Source organism: Punica granatum, chromosome 2 (genome assembly GCF_007655135.1).
Source record: "Punica granatum isolate Tunisia-2019 chromosome 2, ASM765513v2, whole genome shotgun sequence".
Lineage (NCBI taxonomy): Eukaryota > Viridiplantae > Streptophyta > Magnoliopsida > Myrtales > Lythraceae > Punica > Punica granatum.
In genome coordinates, this window is record NC_045128.1 from 34,893,111 (window position 1) to 34,901,270 (window position 8,160).

At 39.4% G+C, this 8,160-nt stretch overlaps 1 protein-coding gene across 1 annotated transcript; it reads right to left on the minus strand.

The window, feature by feature from the left end:
* Positions 1–1,632: 1,632 nt before the first annotated feature.
* Positions 1,633–6,956, minus strand: LOC116196002 (cell division cycle protein 48 homolog). Its single transcript, XM_031525493.1, has 9 exons — positions 6,797–6,956; positions 6,524–6,689; positions 5,799–6,027; positions 4,621–5,387; positions 4,311–4,532; positions 4,139–4,210; positions 3,764–4,045; positions 2,816–3,175; positions 1,633–2,246 (listed from the first exon to the last, which is right to left on the minus strand). Exons 1-9 carry the CDS (start codon positions 6,829–6,831, stop codon positions 1,956–1,958), a joined length of 2,424 nt encoding a protein of 807 aa, XP_031381353.1. The 5' UTR covers positions 6,832–6,956; the 3' UTR covers positions 1,633–1,955.
* Between the last annotated feature and the right edge of the window lie 1,204 nt (positions 6,957–8,160).

Here is an 8,160-nt window from a genome sequence, read left to right on the forward strand (position 1 = left end):
GTTGCAATATAACATGTATAAATATTTGAGCAAATTAGTTGCAACTAAAAATTATCTATTTTCTGGCCGTACAACTCGTGGTTTATATTAATCATATCTTCTTCTTGTTCTTCTTCCTCTATATATACACTCCATGAAATCATTTAGTTATGACTTGCTGAAGCAGGAGAATAAGAAGAAGAGGGGGAGCGCACGTTGCATATAGCTAAGCATCCATCCTTTAATGGAGGATCGAAAGAACGTGAGCTCTTCTAGCAAACAATTCCCCAGAGCTAATGTCAGCGGCAACAGATCGTTCGGCGAGAAATGCAGCCGCACAGTGAAGCAGCAGCGAGCAAAGCTATACATAGTCCGACGGTGCATAGCGATGCTCATTTGCTGGCACAACCAGAACGATAACTAGTCGAAACCTGCAATTCGTTAATTGGTCTCCGATGAGAGAAGGTACAGCTATCTTAGCTTCAAGTGTACTACGTAGTGCTCCACCAAACGAGACTATGCAATTGGGCTCTGGAAAAGATGTATCCGCAGTTTGCGCGTAGACTTTTCTTCTTCTTCTTTTTTTTTTTTTCCTCTTATAGCTAAACAGTTCGGCACCTATAATAGCTAAATGATGATGAACCAGTTACTGGATCTAACCTCTCCCGGGAAATAACTTTCAATTTCATCAGAGATAATGCGACAACTCCACGTCAAGAGTCGCCGCTTGGTCGCTCAGAGCGACATATTGCTGATGTTGCATATACTCAGGGCCTCAACTGTGCATGCGGGTCGTCCTATATTGCAAGAACAAATATTCATCCTATAATACACCCATTTAAACTCTCTGTGTGACATTTTTTGGTGAGTACATAAAGTAAATTAGGCTCCATCTCGCAAATGGATCCTGCATGGTCGTAGACCAAGGACGATTCCTATACGATTTTTGATGTCTACGTCAACTTCATCCTCTGATAGTGCTACCGGGAGCTGTTTTTCTTGATGTGCTATGCTTCCGACATCACCGAGCTCTTTGCGCACCAATGTCCGGTACAGATGGCATATGCTTATCACACTAATTGGCTGCTTCATCACATAAGACAAACTGTTTCAATCGACTGTTTCTCCGTACCAGAAGTATAAGATCGGCCACACATGATGAGGAAGAAGACTACTTTGGGGGGCACAATAGAGAAATGCCTGGCTCTTGGCCATAAATGAACTAATCTACCTACACCATATGTACCAAAAGAAGCCTGTCTCAATTATCAGGTCCACTTTATTGCTCATAGAGGACAAAGATCGATTCGTCGTTCAGAATTTACCACGTCGCGCAATGGCGGAGGTCCTCTTGCCGAGTAAACATCAGATCGGGGCTAGGAAACCGAATCATCGAAGTCCTAACCAATGAAATGAGATCCCCTCGTGAGTTTGCCATGGCACATACTCGAGCAAAATACGTCCACCTGCTCAGTGCCCGTTAACAGATAACTCTCCTTGATAACCATCCTTGAGGAAGTGATCTAGGCTAAGGGTACGATGCGCAAGTACACCTTGAGGAGGTGATCTAGGCTAAGAGGACGATGCATAGGTATACATGAGTCGTAGGAGACAAGTGAGAACCGTCGTACATCAAATAATGCGCACATTAAATAATGGAAGATATGTGGTCTTGTGCCTTCCACTATTCGTTGGAAACCATTTTCCTTTCAAAATGGCTAAAACGCAGACAAAGAAATCGAAAATCCCCAATGACAAGACACATGAACGAGTAAATCTCAACATCTTGAATCAGAAGCTTTGGATAAACCCAAACACGAAACCAACCCGCCCAACCTAAGGCAGTCTCCTTCAGCTCACAATTCGGGCCCATCCCCACCTGAATGAATTCATCCAAAAGTACATCGTGTTCCTATAAAGAAAACCGTCTTTTATAAATTGATTGATTAATTAGCAATAATGAAAGGCGAGACCCTTCAACTGTATAGGTCATCATCATCTGCAGCCCCCGCAGAGGAAGCAAAAGGATCAGATGCCGCGGGTGCCGAGCCTGTCTCGGCAAACCTGAACTCGCTACCAAACCCTCTCGACTGCTGCAGTGTTTGGGCAAACGCTTGGTATTTCCTGATATCAGCGTCACTCACACTCCTCCTGGCATACTTCATCGACTCCTCAAAGTGAGCAGCCTTGATCTCTGCAACTTCGTCATCCATGTCCTCCTCCATTGCCTCGGGGTTCTCGTTTCTCCTCCTTTCCCTCTCAATGTCCTGAGCATTAGGAAAAATAAAACCAGGCCAAACACAATATCTCAGTTAAAGTTTCCTCCCAGATTATCAAGAAACAAGTTTCCAGATGAATCGGTAAATCATAGCAAAAGTTTCAGAGCAGTGAAAGCCACAAATTCTTTCCGAGACCCCATTTTATAGAAAAGCTATGCACAAACTGTGTTTTTCCAGCATATCTAAGAGTCATAGGAACAATAACATGTGAACAAGGCATGACCAACAAGTCATAAATATATTTTCCACCCAAAAAAAAAAGAAAAATGAAATTTAAAACCTATCGTGTACTAACAATAACGGTGAATAAGACTATGGCAAAGAGTAGAGATTTTATTTTATCAAAAACTAGTCCAATTTCTCCTCTTTTCAACTGCTTGAGGATATAAAAAGAGTTTCTGTGCTTTCTTTGGAAAAATACATCTCGCAGAGTGCAATCCGATTTTAGCGTCTTTTTCTGGTCCATTTCCAGAAGACCAGGAAACTGTAAAATTCATGTTGTAAAAGAAGGGAAAGAAAAGATGTAAGAACATATGAGTTCTCATGTGGCGCCATACCTTCTCAATGTTCTCCCTTATGGCATACTTGCAGGCTCGCTGGCATATCTCAGTGATATCAGCCCCACTGAAGCCCTGAGTATACTTGGCTAGGGCCCTAAGATCGACATCTTTTGAGACTGGGGATTTCCTCAGGTTAGCCTTAAAAATCTGGTACCGAGATTCCTCATCAGGAAGGGGAATGTAGATCAACTGATCAAGACGACCCGGACGTAAAAGGGCAGGGTCAATGATGTCGGGCCTGTTGGTGGCACCGATGATAAACACTGTCTTCTTCGCAGACATTCCATCCATCTCAGTTAGAAGTTGGTTAAGAACCCGATCAGCAGCTCCCCCAGCATCTCCCACACTGCTTCCTCTCTGCAAATTGTCACACAATGAAGATGATTAGATGCTGAATGTACACTCTTGGGCAAACATATTAACCATTTGGCTTTGGAGAATCAGCATGTTGTTTCCGTATAAGAATACAAAAATGCTGTAGGTTCTATTATTTTCTTCTTCTTTTTTTAAAGCATTGACACGCCATCAGAGACAGATTACCTAATCCTTCAAATTCTGCAAGAAAGTGAAAACAGCAAACTGGGAGTGGGTTCCACAACCAAACATACCAAACAGGCACATGACTAGTAATTTTGTTGCATTGATATCTGGATGTTTTCCATAATCAACTCACTCAAAGCAAATTGATATAATTAAGATTATAACAACACAAAGGTTTCAAACCACACTGTAGACAAGTATATATAAATGTTATATTCCATTAGTCAATTCAGCCAAAAATACACAGAAATTTTGGATAAACCTCCACTCATTCCACTCTTTCGCCTATAACTTAAATCTTCCTGAGATACTTGTATCAACTAGCAAAGTACTAAACTGCGCAATTTGACTGAAAACAGTTTCTGTTTTTTATAATGACCAAAAACACCAGAGAGCAATACGAACCTGTGTAGCAATTGAGTCTAGCTCATCAAAGAATAGAACGCAGGGAGCCGATCCTCTAGCCTTGTCAAATATTTCACGCACATTGGCCTCACTCTCTCCAAACCACATAGTCAGCAGCTCAGGGCCCTTAACACTGATGAAGTTTGCTTGACACTCGTTGGCAATGGCTTTGGCAAGAAGGGTCTTCCCACACCCAGGAGGACCATAGAAGAGAACTCCCTTCGAAGGTGACATCCCAAACTTCTCAAATTTCTCAGGATGCTCCACTGGATACTGAACGGTCTGCAACATAAACAAAGACAGTCTCAGTATCTAACAGGAAGTGATGCAAGGAAGTCTACATATATACATACAAAATAATGGAACTTGACTCACCTCTTGAAGCTCTCTCTTGACATTCTCAAGGCCACCAATATCATTCCAGCTGACATTAGGAACTTCAACAACCTGGACCATCAAAAATTTTATCAGACACTCGATGAACAAAGGGGATACTCAACAAACAGAATCTGACGCTTTAAGTACAACAGACTGCAGAGATACTTACAGTTTCACGAAGGGCAGATGGATTGCTTGTTCCAAGAGCAGTCTGAAAGTGCTCATTTGTTACGGCCATTGAGTTTAGTATCTCCGCATCAATAGTTTCATCCTCCAAATCGATCACATCCATCTTCTCCCTGATGCACTGGAGTGCCGCTTCAGTACAGAGAGCAGCAAGGTCAGCACCAACATAACCATGTGTGTCCTTTGCAATCCTTTCCAAATCAACCTGTAAGATAATATCCAGATGGAGAATTAGAACCGTAGAACACGATTAAATCCTTTACCGAAATTATAGAAAGAAACTATTATCTCACATCTTCAGAAAGCTTCATGTTCTTCGTATGGATTCGAAGGACTTCTAGGCGTCCAACTTCATCAGGAACTCCAATATCAATCTCCCGATCAAATCTTCCGAATCTTCTGAGAGCTGCGTCAATGCTGTTGGGACGATTTGTGGCCCCAATGACAATAACATGGGCTCGGGACTTCAGACCATCCATGAGTGTCAGCAGTTGTGAAACAATCCTCCTCTCGACTTCACCATGTGTCTTCTCTCTTTTAGGAGCAATTGAATCAATCTCATCAATAAATATAATGGATGGAGCATTTTTCTCTGCTTCCTCAAATGCTTTTCTGAGGTTGCTTTCACTCTCACCAGCCAATTTCGACATGATCTCAGGACCATTGATGCAGAAGAAGAATGCACCAGTTTCATTAGCCACGGCCCTAGCAATAAGGGTCTTACCAGAACCAGGAGGTCCATAGAGAAGGATTCCTTTGGGTGGCTTGACTCCAATGGATTTGAATAACTGCGGATGCCTTAGCGGAAGCTCAACTAATTCCCGAATCTGAGCCATCTGCTTCCTAACACCACCAACATCATCATAACCAACCTCATCCAATCTGTTCTCATCCTCCCTCCTCACAGGTTCACCCTCACAGAAGATCTCTGTGTCCGGGGCAACAACACAGTACTCTGCAGGGTCACTTTCAATAACCTTGAACTCCACACTCCTCATTCCCCCTCTCACAAGGAAGAAATCGCCCTTTCTCACAGGACGGTATGCCTCCAGGAAGTAAGCTGCAGTAATAAAACATCCTATCAATATATATTCGACCCAAACAAATACATGGATCGTCATTATTGATCTCCACCAATAACTAAAATCATATTACAGCTATATATATTCCCAGAACAAAGAAAATCATTATTGGCAACCTTTACCAATAACCGCTTAATGAGACAGTAGATAATTTGCAGTTTCAAGTTCTCAATTTGCTTTTAGTTCACTTCAGAAAACAAAAGAGAAGTCCATGAAAAAAGCCTCCAGTAGAACCTAATTGCACAGGGTGCTTCATAAGATATTAGAACACAAGCAAACAAATGAATATCAACTCAACATTCACACTACCAAAAAAAGGAAAAAGAAAAAAAAAAGTGCAGGTCAAGTATAATAAACTCTCAGAAACAGTAGGTTGAGATTAAACTCACGTTTCAAGTAGGCATCAAAAAGATTTCCAGTAACCCCTTCAATTGTGTCATCAACAGGAAGAATGTGCACACGCTTTCCATACTTGACATCAGCACACTGATGCACAGAAACAACATCTCCAAGTCGAACCCTCAGGTTAGACCTCACCACCTTGTTCATTCTGATCTTTGGTTCCTCACAAGTTTCATCAGCGAGTGCGATACAAACGGTATCCTTTCTTTTCTTTCCCTGAAAGAGAGCAGAAGAATATGTAATCACAACACTAAAACAACCACATTACATGATATACGCCATAACCGAACAACCAGGAAGCAGACAACGCGGGAAGCATTATCAAAATTTTGAAGGTGAACGAGCAAACAGAACACCTTCCAACCAAGTACCGAACCTTTAGAAATTATACGAAACTCGTTAGTTAATAGCATTGCAATTTTCCTTTGTGGCCCATAGCATTGCTACTAAACTGAAAATCAACGCCAAGACTGAATATTTAAGCTCAATGAATGTCTATCATACGATGCCCAGCTCACTAAAGTGCAACGAGTAATTCTATATAAACCCTAAACAAGCATCACAAACCCTTTTCCCTCCATTACCAAAACCAATCCCCCCAAAAGCTCCAACCTTTTTCATTAAAACAACAATTCTAAGAAACCCTAGAAAAATCACAGCTGCCAAAAGGATAATCCGATCATGAAAGCACCGAAATCGAGTGAAACCGGACCTTAATCAGGATAGTATCACCGCGGAAGAGCTGGAGCTTCTCCATGGTGTCAGGGTGCAGGGCGACCGCGGAGTTGTCATCGTGGACGGCCTCATCAACAACGAGGCGATTGGGGGCCTTCTTCCGCTCCAGAATGGCGGTGCTGAAGTCCTTCTTCGCCGCCTTGCTGCACTCACAGAGAACAACAACAAACCCATCAACGGGATCGGATATGAAAGCCAGCGATATGTGAACGGAGACAGAAGGACAGGAGCAGGAGATCTATCAACTTACGAGTCGGAGGATTCAGCTTGATTGGACATTGTCATTCGAAGAGCTGATCGATTGAAGTTCCAAAGAGAGATTTGGAGTTCCTCTTGAGGAACGAAAATCTGAAGCAGAAGCAAAGGTAAGATCCTCACCTGAGGAGATGATTTGTATTTATAGAGGGCCAGATTTTCTTTCTTGTTTAAAAAGAAAAGTCTTTTATTTATTTTTTCATTATTTTTTTGATAAATCTTTATATTCTATTTACAAGGAAAGTGCATATGTCTAGTATAATGACATAACTCTTAAATTTTAGATTGGATAGAAAATATATCTACTAGAAATTACACAAAATTATATATATATATATATATAATTGTATATTTATCTCTTACTTCCTATTTTGTTTTTCCTTTGCTTCTTTAAAAATATTTCAATTTTGAATTGGATTCAGAGTAAATCCAACGATTAGGATGAATATCGACTTGAGGATAACTTGTTATTAGGATGAAATATAAATCGTTACAGATATGATCGCATTTACTTTGTAATTTTGGATAGATTTCTTTTGATTGTAGATATTTGGATTATGGATATAATGAATAGTATAAAAGATTTTGGTGTTATATTTTTAGAATTTCCATCAAGGAGTGATTAATTATTCTTCCTCCTTTTGAAGTTAAGTGATGATAAAAAAAAAACTTATCAAAAAGAGATGACGCACAAAATAAAAGATTTCGATATATATTTCTAAATCTTGTATATATATATATATATATATATATTTCAAAGTTATTTCAAAGTTGGTACTATGGGAATTACTATGGGAATTATATGATAGGAATTGCGCGAATTAGAATAAGGAGGGAATTGAATTACACTTCGTTTAAAATCAAATTTCATGCCATAATTCAATTCATTTTAGAAGAATTCAATTGAATTTTATTGTTTGGATTACAAAAAAAATACAAGAATTAGATTAAAAACGAAATTTGCATTGGACTTTGAAATCAAATCATGCTCAAATCAACAAGATCTAGTCAGAATTCAATTTAATTTGTTATTGTGAGCTTAATTTTATATCTCAAATTCCTTTGTAAATAAACTACTTCATTCTAAAATGCATTTCAAATAATATTATTCAATTCATTTCAATTAAGTCCATGAATATCCTAAATTAACACAATTCATTTATAATTAAGTTGAACCAAACTGAAGTGCAACGAAATGAATTAGAAAAGTTTCTTATATAAGAATTTATTCCAAATAGGTGTTAGAAGGGACTAGAATTGAAATTGTGATTTAATTTTTTTTATTTGATTGGACTTCAAAACACTTATTGCCCCTTATTATAAAAAAAATTAATTTTTTTGCTGAATAAAATTAAATTA